Raw genomic sequence first — 22,573 nt, 5'->3', positions numbered from 1 at the left:
TGGCCCCAGCTTTTGTGGATGCCATCCAGACTGGAGACTCCTACCAATCTTACTACCCAGTAATCTTATTACAAACAGAAACTATGCTTTTTTTCAGATAAATTCCTATCTAGCCACCCCTCCCATGTCTTGAACATGTTTAGTATGAGACTTTACGTTTAGGGTCAATTAGCTCTATCTAGCAGGGCCCACTAAGCTGAGAAGGCTTCTTCACCACCATAGCCGAGTTTAGAGGAATGTGCCTTTGGAATGTTGGCCACCAAGTGAGGATTTTATTTGAATCCTAGCAACTCATAAAATTGTCTCTTAAGGCATGGAGGGATTACAGCTTGTGCCAGGGAAGAGGTTATTCGTGCTAGAGGAATCACTAATTTTTAGCTAATTGCTAATTTTTGGAGGTATTTGAAGTATCAAGCTGAACTAAAATATTTCTCCTAAGTTAGTTGTCGCAACTCCTGTGCACATATTTAAAGTTTCATGTTTGGTATGTATAAGACATATAAGATATCTGTGACATCTAAGAGGGCCGGTTCCCTCTCACTAGATGCCTTCTCTTTCTGTGTTGAGTGGGACTGCCTGGAAAACTATGAACCACCCATGAATAGTAGGTCTCTTTCCATTAAAAGTAGTTGGAAGAAATCCTAGCTAGCTATTCCTTCTGACTTCTACCTTCTTTCTAGCTCACCGTCCCCTCATCTTGACTTGGCAACCATGCCTCTGTCTAGCCTTCAGTTTACCTAACTGTGCTTCTTGAGAGCAGAGACAGTGTTTTTGCTTTCTCTTTGTTTCTCCAGGGCTTAACATAGTACCTGGTACATAGTAGCCGTTTAGTAGTACTGGAAGCTGGATTCTTCCTCCTTGCTGGTTTTGAGCACTGTTTTGCCCAGTCCCAGCCCCTGATTACACCTTGATTGTCCCAGTATTTCTTCCTAATGTCTTTTCAAGCCAACTGACCCGTCAGCCGCTATGCCTGCAGCCCTTGGTTTTCAGTGTCTACTCATACATACGTTTCCCCCACCTGGTGGACTGAGCGCATGTGCCCTCTGGGCTAGCAGGCAATACGAGTTCACCCTGGCCAAACTTGCCCCATCTTGGGGAATTTATTTTGAGTTTTACACTCGCAAATGCTGACTTTATTTTAGAACTCTTTTTTTAATTGAATAAGGGCTTCTTATAAAAAAACAAACAAGATATGGAAAGATGAGAGGAATCAGTATATTGAAGGTAGAAGATGATCCCGAATATAAAGGGAAAGACGAACCCTGAACATTGGTGCTGAGTGACAGATACCAGGCCCTTTCTGAAGGGGAGAAAGCAGCTGCTTGCTCTAAGGATTGGTGCGAGGATGCACCGGTACCTTCTGGGGAGGGAGCGACCAATCAGCGGTTTACTAAGAGCCTTCTGTGGACCAGACACTGGGGTTATGGAGTACAAAGAACAAAACAATCCCTACTCATAAGGAGCTACATTCTGTTGGGAAAGAGAGCAAGTACATATACAAACAAACACTACATTCATATAAAATGAAAAAAAAATTCATCCAAAGGAGTTTGGAGAGAGGGCACACCTGGAGTGTGGTACAGTCAGTGCAAAGTCACAGAGATGGGAGCTGAGAGTTTCATGAATGAGGAACAGAAAGAGAAGAAGGGAATGATTTCCAAGGAGACTGGAAAGATAGGTTGGGCCAGGTTGTGTAGATCTTTAAAGAAAAGGGAATTTTCATTTAGTGTTAGAGATATAGGAAACCACTGGAATTGATTGAGTAGGGGAATCACATGGTAGGATCTATACCTAAGGAAATCATGTTGGTATCAGTGTGTAGGATGGACTGGAGTCAGGAGAGACCTCAGGAAGACAGACCAATTAGGAGGCTCTTGGAACAACCTAGGTGGGAGGTCGTGAGGGCTTGAACTAAGGTGGTAGCTTAGTGAAGTGAATGAGAGATGTCACAATGATAGAAATATTATAGAAAACCTGAGTCTGGCAACGGATTGGAGACGTGGGATGAGGTAGTGTGAGAGTCCAGGATAATGCCAGGGAGATTGGAAGGATGGTGGTGCCGTTAACCAAAACAGAGAAATCTAGAGAAAGGGAGGGTTTTTTGGGGAAAGATAATGAGTTCAACTTTGGACGTGTTGAGTTTAAAATGTGTTTAGGACATTTAGTTTGAAGTGTCCAATAGGCAACTGGGGATAAAATAATGCCCGATAGCTAACATTTGTATTGTGCTTCCTATGTGCAAGGCACTGTGCTAAGTGCTTTGATGATGTGGGGAAGCTTAGGGCCCAGAATGAGAAGGGGTCATCAGACAGGGAGGAAAAGAACCGGAAAAGAGCAGTCACTCAGTAAATATTAAGCATCTACTGTGTGCCAGGCATGGTGCTAAGTGCAAAGGGAGTGTGTCAGATGCATCTGAGGGAAAAAAGCTAGAAGTAGGGGTGGTTGGTGACTGTCTATTGAGGGGTGCTGTGGCAATGATGTGCTGATTGGACATTAATCAGAGTGGCATGTGTCTGAGGCATCTATCCAGGATGTAACAGACCATGTCCCAAGGCTCCTCCAACCTGATTAACTACTTCCCACTTCTGGTGATTCCCATGGGCACAAACGGTACTTTCACAAGGAATCTAGAAGACATTGCTAGACTGTGAAGTCTTGGGTGAGACACGGAGAACCTTTTTATGACTCTGAATGATTAAAGGCCAGGGTTCAAGAAGAAAAAGGGCTATGGGGGAAGTTAACAGTTGAGAAGCTGGTGTGTGAGAACAAGATTTGGATTTCTTAGATTCTGTTGTTCAGCCATTTCAGTCGTGTCTGACTCTTTGTGACCCCATTTGGGGTCCCATTCTGGGCAAAGATACTGGAGTGGTTTGCCGTTCCCTTCTCCAGCTGGTTTTATGGATGGAGAAACTGACACAAACATGGTGCAGTGACTTGCCCAGGGTCACACGGCTAGGAAGTGTCAGAGGCCGGATTAGAACTCAGGAAGATAAATCTTCCTGACTTCAGACCCAGCCTTGTATCCACTGTGCCACCTAGCTGCCCCAGTCTCAATGAAACAACAACAAAGATTTTTTTCCCTGGCTCTAAGATTCTGTCTGAAGAGCGTGGCACATAGTAGATGCTATGTAAATGCTTATTTTCTTCCCCCTCCTGTCCTTTCCTGCTATAGAATAAGTTCTCTAGACATATAGGATTAAAGAGAAAGTGAAATTTCAGGGCTGAAGATTTTGGAGTCTTCTCCGTACAAGTGATAATGAAACGTAGACTGAAGGTTGTTACCTGGAAGAGTAATCTCCTCCAACGGTGATTGTCTGCACTACTCATTTAACACTTAATCACCTGCCTTCTGTCGTTATTTCCACGTTAAAGTGTCTGCATCTTGTTTCCCCAGTGACATAGTGGGCCCTGCAGAGAGGGAACTTTAGCTTCTCTGTCAGCCCTGTTGGGCCTGGAACAGTGTTGTGCACATAGCAGGGACTGTTTAAATGAAGGTTAGGGGGTCCATGCAAGCAGTCTGATGGATGCCCATGTATAATGGACCACGGGAAGCAGACCTAGAGAGAAGATCAGGAGCATATGTGAAAGAGGCCGTAGTTAGAAAGAATTTCAAGGAAGGAGGAGGAGTTAATGGCCTTAAGAGTGGTGGCAAGGCCACGAAAGATGAGAAATAGCAGTGTTAATCGAATTTACTTCAATTCACCAGGTCTTTATGGAATTACAGCTGTGCACAGAACACTCTTGTAAGCACTGGGGAAGAGATCAAATTTTGTTAAAATGTGGTCTCTACCTTTATGGAACTTATTGTCTAGTAGAGGACATGATGTACACATGTACTGATAATACAAATAGTGCTAAATATTATTTGTCAAGTCAAGTCAAGAAGCACCTTAAGTGCACTTCAAGAGTGCCAGGCCTGGAGTCAGGAGGAACTGAGTTCAAATCTGGCCTCAGAATACTTACTAATGTGTGAGCTTGGGCAAGTCACTTAGCCCTGTTTGCCTCAGTTTCCTCATCTGTAAAATGAGCTGGAGAAGGAAATGGTAAACCGCTGCAGGATCTTTGCCAAGAAAATCCCAAGTGGGGTCAGGAAGAATCAGCCATGACTGAAAACGACTGAACAATAGCCATGACAACAACACCACAACAGATACTATGCTGAGTGCTAGGGATACAAAGAAAGGCAAAAGACAATCCCTGCCCTTGAGGAGCTTACAGTCTAATGGAGAAGGGACGCTGGGCTAGAGGTAGAAACAAGGTGACACATGATGATTTGGGGGCCATCACCAACTAGGGTCGTCAGGGAGAGCTTCACAGAGGAAATAGTGTGTTTAAGTTGGTTTAGAAAGCATGGGTGGGTAATCTTAGCTCTTTAATCGTTAAATGTAGACTCAGTTAGCTGCCTGTTTCATTATTTTTCCTAGACTGCAGAGATCATCAAATTGGACACAATTAGTATCCAGTGTCTTAGAAACTTAAATGAAGTAGATTAGTAAATGACAAATACAGAGGATAAAACTTAGGAAGTAAAATGATAATTACTTTTCATGTGGAGCTTTGCTATAATTCAAATTCTGGGTTTTTTATTCCGTGAGGCCATCATTCATTCATTCATTCATTCAACATACCTTTACTCTGTCAAGGAAGGGAAAAACAAGGAAAAAAATATGTATTATATATATCAATATGTAAATCTTTGTCTTTAGGAATTTGCATTTTATCAATCTGTGGCATAAAAAATTTAGTTCTCTGGTGATACCACAAAGAGGGTGGTTTTATTCACAGACTCGTTATATCAGAAAAGACCTCAGAAACCATGTTAATATAACCCCTTCATTTTATAGGGGGGGAGAACTGGGGCCAAGACAGGAAGGGGATTTGCTCAAGACATAGGAGTCCCCAGAAATGTGTTGCTATCCTTATTGGTGAGACCCTTCGCAGAAGATTCATGAAGCGGAGTGCAGACTCTGCTAGGCTTCTGGCATGCTTATGGTAACAAGGCTGCAGTCCAAGGACCTGCCGGGCAACGAGCAGGGAAACTCATAAGCAGCAATATCTCTGTAGGAGATGAGTTTCTGACCATGGCGACCCACGTAATGGATAAAAATACACAATGGCCACCAGGCCTATGTGGTCCCATTGTTTTCATAGTGACAGTGTTCATTTCAGAAAAGGTGACAGCATAAGGGGCCAAGGATCATAGACGTGTTCGAAATCTTCAGATATTAATTTAACCATTGGTATTTTCAAGGTGAGGTGTGTGTCTAGTGACCAGTGAGCTGATATAGCATTGCAGGAGTGGAGCCACATCCATATGGAGGTTCTTACAATAGATAAAGCCCAGGAGGCCTGATGGAAGGACTGAGCCCACAGGATCCTCGGAGAGGCAGAGGAGGGGTTGGCACAGTTGGTTTCATCACATGGCCAGGGGCAATAAGAAACATCATTTCATGGGATACTTAGTCGTCCTTCATTGTGTTTTTCATAAGGAACATAAGCCAAAAGACTGTTTAGTAAAATAACAACAGTCGTAGAAAATTAAAAGTAGAGAAGTTACATAAAGAACTTAATGAGATCATCTAAACCAAGGGAGTGTATGTGTGTATATGGACACACACACACACACACATATATACATATATATATGTATACACATATACACACATGCCTACACACATGTACTGACCTATATGTATAATGCATATATACATCCACACATACTGACCTATATGTATACATACACATACAGATATATGACGTATGTATATGTACATATACGTATATGTATATGTGGTGTATATATGTATATACGCATATACACATAAACACAAACTGACATATATATGTGAATAGGAGAGATTGTGGAAAAATATATTGGAAAACATGGTTTGGGTAACAAGTTCATGGTTTTATACACAATTCTCTTTCCTTTTTTATGTACGGAGATGTTCGTATTGCTTAAATTTGTCATGGAAAAAATGTTTAGGAAATGAAAAAGAATAAAGCCTTTTAGATTATTCATAAGCCTTATACTTCTGTGTCATGAATTCTTTAAGAAGAGAGAAAGAAGGCACTGGACACGGCAGGTATGAAAGCGCATCATAAAAATGAAGTTGACTGTCTTCACATATAGAAAATAATTGGTTCCTGATAGAGGAGCTGTTTCAAAATCAGCTGTCTATGTACAGTCAGGTTATTGGCTAACTAGACTAAAGTTCAATATCAATGTCAAACTGAAGGAAGAATTCAAAGATGAAAAGAAAACTAGTCATTTAACCAGAAGAATTCCAACCCTGATGATTTTAAACAAGCCATTAAAATGAGAAGGTGGATAAGAGAAGTGGATAAAAGAAAAGAAATTGGCATGGCGTAGTGGAAAGAAGGCTGACCTGGGAATCAGGAACAAATGAGTTCAAGTCTGCCTTTGACAAATAGTGGCTCCGTGATCATGGGAAATTCGCTTAACCTCCAAGGAACCCTAGACAGTCCCCCAAGACAGTGAGGCAAGTTGCTAAGACCACTGGAGAGAATTTTCACACCAGAAGTTCCTAATATGTAATATATTATGTTTTATTATATGATTATGTAATAATTATATATGATATACAATTATAATATCTGCACACAATACAAAGCTGAGAAGATATGTTGTTATCAAGTGTCATGAAAGATGCCTGGGCAAAGAACAAATGAGGGAAGAACCCTTTAGACATGCCTGTTAGTAGATATTTGTGGATATTGGATGCATCAGCCTGCAGAACACTGAGGAGCCTTCTCAGTGAGCTCCATGGTCACTCAACAGAACTGGTCTTTTTTTCTCATGAATAGATTGTGAGCTCCTTGAAGACAGGGACTCTTTTGCCTCTTTTTGTATCCCCATTGCTTTGCACAGTGCCTGGCACATAGTAGGCACTTAACAAATGTTTATTGATTACTCTAGGTTTTCTGGATTACTTTATTTGACAGATTAAGACACTGAGGCTCAGAGAGGTCATGTCCTAGCACAAAGATATACCAGGACAGGAACAAGGGAAAGAATCACACAGAGTAACATGTAGATGAATTGTGATCTGTACCCATAAGGAGCAATCCATCAAAATATTGAATTTTAGGTGAGACAATATTATCAGGAGAGCTTCCTTATGGTAATTAACATATTCTCCCTCCCCACAGCAAAGGGAAATCAGTTAGTTAACATCTATGTGCTAGGCACCCGTGCTATGTGCTGGGATTACAAATACAAGAGAAAAGACAGTCCCTTCCTCAAGGTACTTGCATTCTGATGGGGGAGGACTACACATGAAAAGAAACTGAAAAAGGAGACACCTGGTGCAGGACTGTGATGGAGGAGTCCAGCTGGCAGCGTGGTGAGAAGTAAAGAGATGGTTGGAATTTTTGTAAGGAGCCATCCAATCTAAGGAGGGGCATTAGGGGAAGAGGGGCCTTCTGAGGTGTGAATTCCAGGAGTCTTTTGATCATTCAGGATTCTTCTAGCAAAATTAATTATCTCTCAATATTTAGATTTTTCCTAGGTTCTTTTATAGTTATTTTCTGCAATAAAAGGAAACATTTCTTTTCCAAAGTCTTGGGATGCCACTACTCTCATCTTATGTATTTGTATTATCAATTAGAGGTGGGTTTTTTTTTTCAGTTATAGCTTTCAAATCCCTCTTCAAAGTTTTCATTTCTTTTTCTGGTTTCAGTTAATCTTAGACATAATGGATGTATGGATTTTTCAAGGCTCCTGCCTTGTCTAGGGAGTTAATCCTTTATCATATATCATTCCTATGAAATCCTAGTTGCCAAATATATTAGTTGTTTCTTTTGTTTAAGGGGATAAAGTTGGAGAGTGGTGACTTAAATTGTTATTTATCTGTCTTAACGGAAGGAGGTATTTGGACAGCGAATATAAAGCAGTGTCCAGACCCTTCCTTTAGCTTTGAGGCCAGGAAACAAAAAAGACATGAAATAGAGATGAAGGGGGTCTCCAGGAAGAGCCTGGTCATTGCAATAGTAAATTTAGCTGTTTTTTCCTCCTCCTTTCATGAATATTGCCTGCTCTCCCTTTTTGCCTTTATACCAACGAGCAGCAGAGACATTGCTGAGAAAGTCAGTCCCGTCTTTTGGTTCTGGATTGCAAAAGCAGAAAGTCACAGTATTTTACTAAGGTAGCTGTTGCTTGGTAACCAAAGGGAAGTGGCAACATTGGTGAGGCAAGTTTGCCTGGAGGATGTGGGGACAAGAAAGACCCACCTAGTGGTCTTTCGGAAATGGTTCATCAGACTGTGAGCTCTTTGAGGCCTGGACTGTTCTTGACTTTCTTTGTAGCTCCAGAACTTAGCACGTTGTCTGGTACGTAGTGGGTACTTAACAAATTATTGTTGCTTTGGCTTAACTTGGCCTCCCAAACACATAGGGGATTTAGAATTAACTATAAATGCATGGGTAGGTTGGGACTGTATTTGACCTCTGCTTATCTCCGGTTTGTTCTGCACTTGGGGTATTCCATTCAAGGTGGAATGGGACACAGTTCTTCCACTACACAGGACTGTAAGCCACAGTCACTACTTAATTGACATTGGTGAGGCAGAGGATCTCCTGAATTCCCATGAAAGGACGGAATCATGATAGGATATTTGTGAAGGGTTCAAGAGAGAAATAAGAATCATGAGTGTAGAATTTATGGCCTGCTTAGCAGAAATAATCAGCATAATGGAGAAATTTGGATCCATAGTGGCAAATCTCATCAAAGAAACAAAAGAGAGAACAACTGATTGGGAAGAAAAATACACAAAAGTGAAAGACAATCTGGACGAAGAGAAGCAAAAAGCAATAATGCTATAAGAAAATGCAGTCTCTTTCAATTAAAATGTATTGATCTTGAATATAAGATATAGCAAGAGAACTTAAGGATTTATATGTTCCCCCAGAAAAATATAAGTGAAAAAAAACCAAAAACCGTATTGCAAGAAGTAATACAAGAAAACTACCCAGAACTTGTGAACATAGAGAACAAAGTACCATTTGAAGAATCTATTGATCCCCACCAGGGAAAAAAACAAAACAAAACAAAAAATCTTATGTTGCAAACGGCAAGATATGTCATGGTTAAATTTAACAATTCCAAGTGACAGGAGAAAGATCTTACAATATAAAGGAAAGGAATTTCATATATCATAAGCATAATCTGGAACCACAAGACCCCACAAAAGACAATGGAATAAGGTATACTGGAGATTAGAGGAGCTCAAGATGCAACCATGGTGACGTACTTTGGAAACCTCAGTCTCAACATCAATGACAAAGGATGGGTCATTCAGTAAAGAAGAGACATTTGAAGCATGGTTACCAAAAAGAAAAAAAATCAAACTCAAGCAGGTTATTTGCTTTGCCTACATCTGCGTACTTATTTTAAAAAAAAATATTTTTTTATAATTTTATTTCAATAAACTTGGTTTCCTTTGTAGTCTTATGTATTTTATTTTATGGCTTTAAAAACATGATCCTGAGAAGGGAGTCCATAATCATAACCAGATTGCCAAAGGGGCCTGTGATACCAGTGAGATTAAGTACCTTTGATCTAGTCTAATTCACTCTTTTTTTGAGGGGAAGAAACTCTGAGGTCCAGAGAGTTGACATGACTCACCCAAGGTTGCACATTAATAAAGACAAGCTTTTCTTCTCATCACTGAGTCCGATGTCTGTATGCTATAAAATAAGCCTACAATAAAACCTTACCAGGACCAAGGTCCTATTCAAAATTAATGAAAATTCTAAACTGCTGAATATTTTTGAAGAAATACAAGTTTGTTGCCTTTCTCTTCTGTATGATTAGCAATTTAGTTGTGGATATGCTGATAGTCTTTATTTACTCTAAAATAGTCAATCATTCTTCCTCCCATGCTTGTTTCCACTGTTGATGTGTTTGGTAAACTTTTTTCCTCTAGTGCTGAGATTGTTATTAATAACCTATCTTCCCTTGCCTCTATCAATATCAGTACTTTATTAGCACACGAGTGCTCTGATTTTTAGAAGAGTCTTAGTTATTACTAATTCTGAGTTAGCAAGATCCCAACCTTTTCACAATTTAACTATAATCATTTTGGAAATTGGGAAATGGTGCTAAACTTTGTTTTTCTGAATACCATCTTTGGATTTTTTTGTGGAAAGTCATTTATTTTTAATAGTCTTCACATAGATGAGAAACCCTTCCAAATGTATTATACTAACCTTCTTGCATTTATTTTCCAAGATGGAGCTTAGGCAATCCAATGAGGGAAATTTAAAATTGTTGCAAAGCAGTGATAGTCTTCATAATGGCCTTCCAAACAAAAAGCAATTGATGTAAGTTTTCAGCTGTAGTAGAGATTTGAAACACTTATCTCAGTTATATCCTCCAAAGACTTGTGATGTGTTCTTTTGGAAGGCAAGAAATGGACTGACAAGGAGGTTCACAGAATCTCTTCTCTCCCACTGCTAGTTCTGCAACTCCTTTTCTCACTCATTGTTTTTATTTGTAATTATATAAAGCTGTTATACCACTAGGGGATTTGAAGCCTGATGCCAGAAACATTGCAACGTTTGGCAACTGTTTTACTGCTTGTTTCTTCTTTTCCATTTTCATTTTCCCCTAGAGTGGGAAGGTAGGGGTCGTAGAGATGAGAAAAAGAAAAGATTCCTGACTGGGAATTAAATCGAAGCAGAAGTACACAGTGTCTTCAAGTATTGCTCTTTTTTGCATGAGTTTCCTTTAAGATTAAGAGAGTATAGCATTTTATAATTAATTGTGGTAAAATAAGGATGGAGTTGGACCTTTTTTCAAGGTCTGAATTTAATTTGAATGAAATGTAACACAATTGAGATTGGAAGAATGTGGTTAACTTTTAGTTTTAGATTTGTGTGTGTGTATTTGAACTAGATGCAAAAAATGTCAACATTGCTGAATAAATTGGACATTTCTTACAGAAAATAGGTTTTACTGACCATTTAGTAAAAGAACTTGTGCTTGAGACTGCCACACTGATGCTGCCAATTCAAGTGGCCTCTGAGCTCTTTCCTGCAGGAATTCCATTTTTTTCTTTCACTGAATAACTTTTTCTTGCCATCTTTAGAGCAAATCTGGAGAATCCATATCCCTTCTCCTCCCCAGCACTGACCATCACCACCATTACCACCATTGTTACCACCACAGATTCAGAAATGGTTTCTAAGTCATTTGCTTCTCAAATTTCCTATTCTAGAACCCCACCAGTTTGCATCTGGTGATATCTCCAGAAAGAAGAAAGAAATAGAAAAAACAAAGTTACCAACTTTCACCTTGGATCGTCCATCTAATTCCATATTGTCTTTGCTTTTGAGGGCATCCATGGAATATGAATGGTTTATATCTTACATGCCGACAAAAGGCATCAAGAAATTATATTTTTAAAAAAGTGATAGTGTAGAATAGATCTTTGTTAGCAGAATGTATGAGTGTGTTTAGTGATGTCTTAAATTCTGAAGAAAGTGGCATCTTTAGGATAGCCAGATCTGGAAAGAAATTTCTCTCTGGACAAATGAGCTCTAAGGGACATGGTTTTAAGTTCCAGAAACAGATCTGTTTTTTAAAGCAACATTAGATAGTAGCTTATTCTGTAGGGTATCATTTACCTTATGTCTGGAGGCATACAAATGTTTTTGTGTCTGTACATGTACTGGATGTGTGCTCTCTGTAAAAATCATTATTTCCTCTGTTATCTGCTCGTACCCTGCCCAAAATGATTTTTTTCAAACCATTGACATTTCCATCTGATTATTTCAGTTTGATTTGCCCTCTTTTAGTGGTCTATGGGCAGAGGAAACAGACACAGTGGTATCATGTGGGAATGATGTAATCTGGGTCTTCTTGTATTAGCTAGGTTGTTGCTCACACAGCAGGTAGAGATTGGTCTTAAATTCCTTCTAACTCATTAGTGTCTGTCAGAGCTTCTGCTCTGCTGAGCAAACCCTTTGAGAAGCATTTTCCTGTGCAAGACCACATAGGTGGAAGATCTCCCATAGACAGGCCGTGTAAATGTTCCCATTGTGATGTTTCATTGTGCCAATTGCATTGATCTCTGGCACATCAGAAGGTCTCTGTTGGGAGATGCTCTGTCCATCAGAAGAGATTGCCGTAGTCATTCACGTACCAAAAATAAACTAGTGAAGAGTGCACATTGCCCAGATTATAGCATCCAGCAGGATGGGCAACAATTGGGAATGATAGAGCCTTAGTTGAAAACTGAGAGGACGGTATGGATAACAGTGGCAGGGAATAGGAAGATGCAGGTCGGTTGTATTCTGCTTCGGTGGAAGGAGTGACTGGAGTGATGAGAACCCAGATCCACGGACATATTGATGTGTCATCCGCTAATCCGGCCAAACCTTTGAAAAATCACGTCGTGAAATTGAACTTAGTAATTAATGTTAGCGATGGCCACAAGTATCAACCTCGAAAATTTAAAAACCCCTTGACATTCCCCTTTTCCTTACTCTTTGTAAACTTGTTACAATTCAAGATGACCTTTGTTGCTTAAAATTCAGAAATGAACAAAATCCTTTATTTTTGCAAACTCAGATAAAACGGGTTCTCACTAATTATCACATCATGATAATGCTAGTGTGATTATTAGATATGAAAGGTTGATGATCACGGATAAAGGATCAGAAATTCCTGGAGACCATCTTTTTAAATTGTTGAGAGGCCATAGTTTGCATTGATGAAATGCATCAAATGGGACCAACTTCATGGACAAAATCAGATTCTTGGAAGTATCGAAAATCTGTTGAAAGAATAGCAGTGCTGTTATCTGTTCCTTGATTCTTGCCGGTCAGCACTGATTTATAGCTACTCTGATTGTTTTGATAATGATTTATCAATCTCTTTTCACCATAATAGGCCCTTAAATCGAGCATTTGATCCCCAGCCCATTAACTGTAGTTTGTCCTTGTCCAAATACACACACACGTACGTGTATATGTATCTATGTGTAGCCTTCTCTTTTCTCTTCCGCAGTCCATAACATAATGCTGGGGTTATTGGTCGATGCTAAATAGAATTTAAGATTGATTGACTAAAGCTTCTTTCTTTCCTTAATCTTGCTCTATAAAGGCTTTTTGGTTATTTAGTTCAACTCTAAAAAAATAATGTACTATGCATGTTCAAAATCTTATCCCAAGATACTTCAAAAGATTGTAAGATAATGTGTCCCACAGTACAGACCCAAAATTAGATGCATGTGGAGAAATGTGTGTTCCTTTAAGTTTGACTTAAAATTGGCAGCATCTTTCCTACATTTGGAGATATTGTTACAGCTAAAATGGAAAAAAGAATGATGTATGGAGAAGTCACCAAATACTCCCTCTGTAAGTTATTAAGAATTTAAGTGATGTGATGGGAGCTCATCTAGGCGGTGGTTTAGGGGCTTAGGAAACAGAGATAAAGGTCCAGAGAGGTTGGTCTGGGGGAATGTGGAGTATCAACAATAAATTTTGCCTGCTTCACTTTATGCCCAGGGTCAGTTGAGGTGAGGATCATATGCATGTTTTTTTTTCCACCCCTTGCACATCTTTTCTGAAGTTGCCCTGAGGAGCCAGTGGCATACAAACCTTGGAAATACAGGAGCCGGGAAGACATGTCATTATGCAGTCTCTTCTGTGTCTGTCCTTGATCCTATCATGTTTAAGCCCTTAGAGATGTTTCTTCAGGCAGTTTATAGGTGTCTGGTCTCTTAACTATGGCTGGAAAAGTCAGGTGATTCCAAAAAGAAAACATTTTTATATTTTTAATAAGGTTTAAATCAGGCTTCTTTTTCTCAGGCATCAGGTATTCAACCCATAATCATTATATGTGTGTTGAATTATTCTACCACATAATAATTGCTATACTCAATTAGCAGAATGCATCTAATTTTTAAAGTGTTCACATTTTCAGCAGTTTAGCTACTCTTTGAAAACTTGACCTTATTAGTCAAGGATGGGAACTTGGAAGTAATTGGAATCGAAATAGTCACTCCTGAGTGAGTCAAAATTAACTTTATGGACTTATTCTGTACGCTTTGAATTGGAGAAATGTTTTGCATTGTTTTTTGCCGTTTAAGTGAATGCTTGTGGATATATCAGCTAAAGGGTATGACTAATACCAGAATGTAATCATGTTCAAGTCTTCACATCCTTACCATACTCACTACTACTTTTTGAAAGGATTTAGCCTAAAGATGCAAAAATTAAATTTCTAACCATCTGCCATTTGTAACATTAGACCCATTCCACTTTCATAAATGTCCATTTCTAGTTTTACTCAACAACTATTGTAGTCAACACATATGCACTCATAACTTTGTAGTCTGTGGGGGGCGGGGATGGATGCAGTTAGTCATGCATCAGGAAATACTGAAGTTAGGATGAGTGCTCTAACTCTGTAGCGTCACCATTGTGCTTGTAAGGACAGGGACACTTGGTCTCTTTCCCTCTCTGTTTTGCCTTCCATTTCCCTCTACTTTTCTCTCACCCTCTTTCTTTCTTTCTTCCTTATACCTTTCCTCTACTTCTCCTCTTCCTTCCCTCTTGTTCCTCTCTTTCTTCCTTCTTTTCTTCTTCCTTTTGCATGACTGGTGAGTTGAAATAGATCTGACTTTTTTTTTCTAAAGAGGATATTGCATTTTTATTTATATTTTAGAAGAGATTAAGGTCTAAACCTTTCAAACTTTTAATGTGGTGATTGTCATTTTTGCAACTGAGACACAGCAGACTTGCCTGTGGATATAATGAAGCTCTTTGCAAATTATTACTTACTTTCTATTAACAAATTAAACTTTAAGCTTGGTTCTTGGCACATTATTAGGTATTATATTATTATAAGACATTGGAAAGTTTTTTTTTCTTGTAAAAGTATAAGCATTGTATGTTACCTTAAAATGCTAAAACATTGTTCTTCTAGGTTAGAATAACTTTTAAGTGAACATGTATCTTAGTTTTCTTGTGAAATAGTTATAAGGATGTCTCTCTTCATTCTCTGTTTACATCCTGAAAAGTCAGTCCAATTTTGCATCATTTTATCCTTCTTATGTATTTATCGACTTACTTGTTTTAACTTAGCCCTGAGGTTTTGAAGAGTGAGCCCTATGGGGAAAAAGCTGATATCTGGGCTGCAGGCTGCATCCTCTATCAGATGGCGACACTGAACCCTCCCTTCTACAGTACCAACATGCTCTCCTTAGCGACGAAAGTAAGCATATTTAACAGAACAAACTCATCTTGGGGTTCTTGGAGGGCTAGTGCTTTCCCTCTTAAAGGAATACATATGATTTTAAGACATTGTCAAGAGATGAGGTTTATTAAATTATAAATAAAGGTACTTTAACTTTTCTTCTAATAATCACATATCACGCATAGCTTTACCACATTTTCCTATAATTTTAAATTGAAAAATTCATCCTCCCAAATTATATTTAGCAAATTATATTGAGAGTCAGTTCATCTCAAATTCTATTTTAATATAGGTATGAAATTAATTTTATCATAAGTTGAAACCTACATTTTCAGATGTGCTGGTCAATCTATGGTAATTTATTGAGAGAATATGGTATGATATGATATGGTATGATATAATGTAATATAATATAGCATAATTTAATATGATATGATTTGATATGATTAATGTAATATAATGTAGTACAACATAACATAGTATAACAAATTTTATGGTGCTCATTGTTCCTGACTGCTTCAATTTCATAATTTTTTCATGTTGTCTTAAATGTTCCACCAAAGAAAAATATTAACATTTTCCTGGAGAAGATGGGATATATTCCCCCTTTAATCTATTATGTTTCTTTTGCAGATAGTAGAGGCAGTATATGAACCAGTCCAAGAAGGGATCTACTCTGAAAAAGTAACAATTATAATCAGCAGGTAATTTAGTTATGGAGTTTCATGGATTTTTACAAAGAGAGAGCACAAGGGGATCACTCACCCCCAACAGCCTTCTGTATTGATTGGTAAATGATGAAAAAGTGAGCAAGGTATACTTAAACTGTTAATGTTACATAATGATGAATATTATCAGCTACTAATGTATTGAAAATAGTTATAACAATTCAGCCCCAATTATCTGACTAATCTGAGTTTGTTTAAAATTATGTTTTATTTAAACGAACTTCACAATCATCAACAAGTCAGTGTTTCGGTATACAAAAAAGAACCAAAAAAAAGATTGTATACGAAGCCATACTTTGTTATGTGTCATTTGCTTTTAATAACAGTACATATTTAGCTTAACACACTGGTCATTAAATTGCCTGGTTTGCTTTTGTCCCCTTTAAACCTTCTTTTCCTTTTCTCCTATGTGCATTTTAATTGTCTTATTAATGTTGTTTGTTGTTGGTTACATCTCTATTACTACCCACTAACTCAGTCAATCCAAGATAATTTATTAAGCACCTACTGTGTACCAGGCACTGTTCTTCCTTCTCTTTATTCTTCAAAGAAGTCTTCCATTATAACAGACAAACAAACAAGGGAACGAACGAGCAAAGCAATTCAGCACATTGGCCGTGTCTGACGACTCTGTCTCATTCTGGACCCCTCTGGTCCATCACCTCTCTGCCAAAATGTGGACGATCCTCTTCTCGTTGTTCAGCCATTCCCCAGTTGATGGACACCCATTTTGTTTTTAACTCTTTGCTACGTTAAAAGTGGGAAAATAAGAGCCCTTCCCTTCCAAGGCTGTTGTGAGGATCAAATGAGATAATATTTGTAAAGTGCTTCACGGAGTGCCGGGCACGTAGCAAGCACTATACATATTTTAACTATTATTATTGTCTTGGTCAGAGTTATGATGGTTTTCAAAATAGTTTGTTTTTGGAGTATTCTTATTGTAGACATATTTCCCTAAAACTGCTCTTTTCATTGTTGCTTATGATAAGGGGGATATTCCAATACATTGATACTGCATGATTTGTTCAGCCATTCCCCAACCGAGGAGGCCCTCCCTTTCCTATTTTCTTAAAACACTTTGTCTGGGTCTCTCTTTGGCCTTGCACGTAGTAGGCACTTAATAACATTTATTGAATTGAATTATTTGCTTTTAGGGCAGTCTTCTTTAAAACAAAAAAGATAATAGATTCTCTAGAGATGTCGAGACTATCTACATATATGTATGTGTATATATAATATATGTGTATGTGTATATATGTGCATATATAATATATGTGTGTGTCTATGTATGTTCATGTGTATAAATATTCATAATTTCCATTATTCTTATAGTTAGCTATCTGACCATTCGAATAAGGAGGGGATGTAGAGAAGAGTAGGGAATTTTCCCGTGATATTGCTCTCATACTCTGAACCTTGGTAATCTATGGCAGAGAGGTCAAACGCGAGGCCTACAACACTCCTGAGTGCTGCCCAAACTAGCTAGAAATGTAATTGGGAAATATTTAACAAAACAAATAAAATGTATCAAAGCAGATAAAACACTGGTCTGAAAACTAAGTCAATCTGCGTCCCACAGGAATTGTTATGTATGGATGAGCGACCCCGTTTCTATTTGAGTTTGGCACCGCTGGTCTAGAACATACCATTTCCCTGGCAGACTCCCTTATTATCCTTCCTGGAATTCTCTTTGGTTCCAAACTGTGGATTTCTCCAGATCAAGTTTGTCTGCCCTGGTATCTTCCCACTCTCCCTTTCTACACAGACTTGTCATCGATGGCTCCTCAAGTTTACCCTCCTCAGGTCTGCTTTTTCCCTTCCCTCCTGTTGGCACATGGGATGCACATTCATATTCTGTTGTTGTGACACTTCTTTTTGAGTAGTTTTTTTTCCCTGAGTGGGAGAATAACTTAGCAACCTCAAAGAGTCTGGGGGAACAAGGAGATAAATCTCACCAGTCCGCCAGCCACCTGGGTCTCTATTTTTACCCCTTTGTAGATTGTTGGGTATTACTGTCTGTTTACTTTGCCAATTCATGTAAAAGGAGATGGGAAAATGTTTCCATTTCTACACAAAATATTCAGATCACTTTATTCTTTCATCTCTGTTCTGGGTTACATAAGCTCATTGGTATTTTGTTTGGGAAGCATTCATGGGTAGCAAAATTATTCTTTCAAATCATTTTAAAGATAAGAAGATCTTGAAAAATACAGAAGCCACATATTGTGTAGACTTTAAAAATTTATTTGCCCATTCTGTTAAGCATCAAAGTACTCATTTATTGAAAAACATAATAGGTAAAACTGAATGACACTTCCATCATTCTATGCAGGAAATTCTTCTTATAGGGCTTCCCAGAACAAAATTGCAAAGTAGGGTGAGAGGGGAGATCTCTCTCCTTGCTTTTCGCTCACCCCCACCCATACACATCTCAGATTACTTTTTTTTAAGGCAATTGGGGTTAAGTGACTTGCCCAGGGTCACACAGCTAGTAAGTGTCAAGTGTTTGGTCTGACGCCGAATTTGAACTCTGGTACTCCTGAGTTCAGGGCTGGTGCTCTTTCCACTGCGCCACCTAGCTGTCCCTTCAGATTACTTTCTAAGTTGGGTAAGATAATTCAGTTAACAGTCCTTGTGTGGCCTCTGAGGAGTTCCTGCTGGGATTTTTGATACCTGGAAAGGTTACCTCAATTTTACCATTGCAGGTTGGAACCCTTCTCATCCTATGCAATTATTACTTGTATTTTTTTCCTGGATTCTAGTATCTTGAATATTCATTTAGAGTGACAGAGAAGGGAGTTGCTTCAGAGAAATGGGGCTAAGTTTGTTCCCCTGGCAGAAATATTTCTGGCAGTCCATTTCTAAAGTTCTGAAGTTTTGAGTATTAGAGACAGGCAGATTCTACCTCTAAGTCTGTGAGTTGAGGATAAAAACCATATTCAATCAAACTTGAATTGTTTCTAAGATTGGCTCTTAAAAGCATGGCTCCATAGAGAATATGACCTAAATAGAATTCCACTTTAAGTATCTTATATCTCTGTCTATAATGATAGTAATGCAAGCTTCCAATTGCTTTTTCAATTAAGAAAAAAAAAAGCTGCTTCCTGGATGACAACATGTTGGCCAGGAGCATTCTGGACCAATTTGTATTGTCTAAGATTTCAGAATTTAGAAAATTATAATTAATTCAAAATGAAGAGAACATTTACAGGAGGCATTTTTGATGACACAGCATCTCTTTACCCAGCACCAGGTCAAGCATGCAGTCATGACAGCTGTAATCATCTTTGCCATTTAAGTGAGAATTGGATAACTTTTAAATTCGAAAGTGAAATTCAACACTGCTTTATTTGTCTAAACTGAGGGAAAATCTTTCAATACTTCTGCTATGTACAAGTTCATATACTTAACTTTATGAAATAAGAGGTGGTCAAGCTAGCCCTACTAATCCCTATATAACCAGAGCATAATCCCATTGGCCCCGGGCTAGAAGGAAGCTATACTTGCTTCTTATACCCAGGGTCTTAAATCCAACAAACTATGTATCTTAAGAGTTAAAAAAATGAGTGGATTTCCATTGATCAGCCTGTTAATGTGTTGCTGTCTTAAAGTACTTATAAAAAAAACTCATTTTAATTCTACAAAAGAAGAGTTAAAAAATCAAACAGTATCTGTGGTGGTCCAGAAGGGAGAATGATTACAAAACTGATGAATTAGAATTTTGTTTAGATTTGTGCACCTAAAGGGAGCCATGTGTTAGCTAAATCAGTTTCAATGCCTTGATTCCAGGATAAAGACTATGGGTGCGCAAGGGTTCTTGTTACAAAATATGAAACATGGGGTTTGGACATATGAGGGATATTCAAATATGTTTGATGTTATTTGGTAATTGAAGTAAAAATTAGATCTGAGTTTTAACAACTCAACGGACTTGTCAGTAGAAGGATAATTACACCATTAATGATCACTGGAAGGTATAAATATGCTGTGATTGTCAGCATCTGTACTAAGATGTGGAGATAGCTCAGCTTAGTGGCTTTGGCCGTGTTGTTCTTCATGCTATAGAAGTCATGATCTGTGGGGTGGGGATGCAGGGAGGCCACTAGTGGGGGAGGGAAAAGGACCTTCCTCGTTTTACCAGCTGGAGCTCCAGAGACTTGAGACTGCTATACCTGCTTCCAGTCTTCTTGTAGCCCACCTCGCAGACCCCTCACCCTCAGTATCATGAACTTCTGGGACCATCTGCCTCATCCAACCTTTCTAGTCCTGAAGCTTTATCATATCTGTTTATCTCTGCTTTTCTCCTTCAAAACTGTTTTTTGTTGTGTTCATTTTAACCCATTTTTACCTATACTGTATAAAATATGGAGGCAGAAGACACATGATGTGATTAACTGAGGGCCTCCTTGGGGAAGGTGAAGGTGATCTACACGAATCATCCTGTAATTGACCGCTCTTTTCTTAGATGCTTAACTCCTGATGCAGAAGCACGGCCGGATGTGGTGGAGGTCAGCTCAATGATATCTGATGTCATGATGAAGTATTTAGATGGCTTATCCACTTCCCAGCTTGCGTTAGAAAAGAAGCTAGAACGGGAGAGGCGGCGCACACAGCGATATTTCATGGAAGCCAACCGGAATGCTGTCACTTGTCATCATGAGCTGGCGATCTTATCTCATGTGAGTAACTCTTTCTAGATAAGAGTGATGTGCCATAATATGCCAGTTGCCATTTCTAAATCAATTTTGCAATTTATCTTGCAATAACTTTTGGAAAGATATTACTAGTTAACATATTTACATCAGAATTCGTTATTATTCAGTGGCACATGTATTTGTGGACTCTGAGAACATCAGATTCTTGCTACAAAAAAATGAATTGAAACAACTCTACAGAATAAGTTTAATGATGGAATTGCCTTCCCGACAGGCTGGCAGGTAAATGTAGTAGGTTTCAAAGATGGACTTTTCTCTTAGTAGGTCACTCAGATTATAAGATCATAGGTTTAGAGCTGGAAGTGACCTCAGAGGCCAACAGCCTTCTTGTTTTATGGATAAGGAAACTGAGACCTAGACAAGGTTTGGTGAATTGCCTCAGAATGAATAAATAATAAATGGCAGGGCCAGGATTTGAACTTGGGTCCTGAGGTTCCAAGCTTCATGCAGCTTTCTTCTACATCCTACACAGCCTTCTTGACCTTGACCTTTTAGCCTTGTATGAAGAATTTAGTGGTTAGACCTTGACCTTGACCTTGACAGGTATTCATGTCCAGATACCAATGGAACATATTGCTATCCAGTGGTAATCCTTGACTCTAGCTACGTAACTGGGCCAGAGTCTTTTCTGGCTCATATTTCTGATAGTATGATATTACGAGAGGTAGTGTGGAGTAGTGGATGGCGTGCTGAACTTGGAGACTGGAAGACCTGGATTCAGATGCCGTTTCTGATGCTTTCTAGCTGTGTGACCATGACCAAGCTATTTTAACATCTCAGAGCATCAGTTTCCCCATCAGTTAAACTGACATAGTACTTCAGAGGGCTGTCATTAGAGTCCAATGAGATAATGTGTATAAAGGGCTTTGCAAACTTTAAGGCATGATCCAGATATCACTGTTAGAGAATATCTTTTATGTTGCTTCTCCCTTGTAAATGCTTACTCAGTCTTTACTCTTCTTCTACCCACTGAGCACCTCTCCGCTGCCCCACATTTTAACTCTTCAGAGACTGGTGGGGCCATGACTTGACTAGGCAGTCATGACAGCATCACCAGAACAGTGAGTTTTGTTTTGATCCTCAAAACAGCCCTGTGAGGTTGGTGCTGTTGTTATCCCCATTTTACAGATGAGGAAACTGAGGCAGACTGCGGTTAATTGATTGGTCCAGAGTCATACAGCTAGGGCGTTTCTGAGGGAGGAAGCAAACTCAGGTCTTCATAACTCCAAGTCCAGTGGTCTTTCCACAAAATCAACAAAGCCTTGGCGAGCTGTCGACTGAAGGTGGGCTCAGCAAGATGTTGTGTTTTCTGTACTGTCTTCGTCTACTGTGTACCTGCCTTCCCTGTGCCCATGGCCCAGCTCGTACCAAGCTCTTTAATAAATGTTTGTTGACTAACAGTTTAGATGTGGTTTGTTCTAGGATATTGTTTAGAAAAGCAGTCTGGGCCTCCTTCAGACCTTCTTCAAGGATGTCCTTGGTATGTGTGTGTGGACATTATTCGTATGTTCCCTTCTCATAGCCAGTCCTACACACTACCCTCTACAGTGTCCGTGGATCTATCATATGGACCCTTCAGTGAGAGCAGTGTCCTAACTAGGGCCCACAGCCAGGCTCTCCTCTTTTGTCACACCCAAAGACAGGAATTGGCTGTCTTTTTTAGCGTATTCATGTCCCTGAGTAAGCACTTAATAAGTGCTTTTTTCCTCCATCCCCCCTCATTTTCTTTCTTTCTCCTTCCCTCCCTCTTCTCCCATCCCTCTTTCCCTCTATCCATTCTTTCCTTCCCATCCCTCCTTTCCTCTCTTCCTTCCTTCTGTCCCTCACTTTCTTCCATCCCTCCCTCTTTTCTCTCCTTCCTTTCTTCTCCCTCCCCTCTTTTCCTCTCCTTCCTCCCTCCCTCC

At 39.1% G+C, this 22,573-nt stretch overlaps 1 protein-coding gene across 2 annotated transcripts in view; it reads left to right on the top strand.

The window, feature by feature from the left end:
• NEK10 (NIMA related kinase 10) overlaps positions 1–22,573 on the top strand; it is a 243,601-nt gene that overhangs the window by 144,155 nt on the left and 76,873 nt on the right. Inside the window, exons 24-27 of one of the 2 annotated variants that reach the window (XR_003570051.1) lie at positions 15,115–15,244; positions 15,860–15,930; positions 20,420–20,633; positions 21,798–21,952. Coding sequence is in view for 1 of the 2 variants with exons in the window: in XM_027872513.1 (XP_027728314.1) it covers positions 15,115–15,244; positions 15,860–15,930; positions 20,420–20,633 (415 nt within the window). In the remaining variant the exon portion in view is untranslated. The remainder of the gene's footprint in view (positions 1–15,114; positions 15,245–15,859; positions 15,931–20,419; positions 20,634–21,797; positions 21,953–22,573) is intronic. The other variant, XM_027872513.1, reaches the window with a different exon arrangement.

Source organism: Vombatus ursinus, unplaced genomic scaffold (genome assembly GCF_900497805.2).
Source record: "Vombatus ursinus unplaced genomic scaffold, bare-nosed wombat genome assembly UNPS02014799.1, whole genome shotgun sequence".
Classification (NCBI taxonomy): Eukaryota; Metazoa; Chordata; class Mammalia; order Diprotodontia; family Vombatidae; genus Vombatus; species Vombatus ursinus.
Note: the sequence above shows the minus strand (reverse complement) of the source record. Positions and strands in the feature narration are given on the sequence as shown.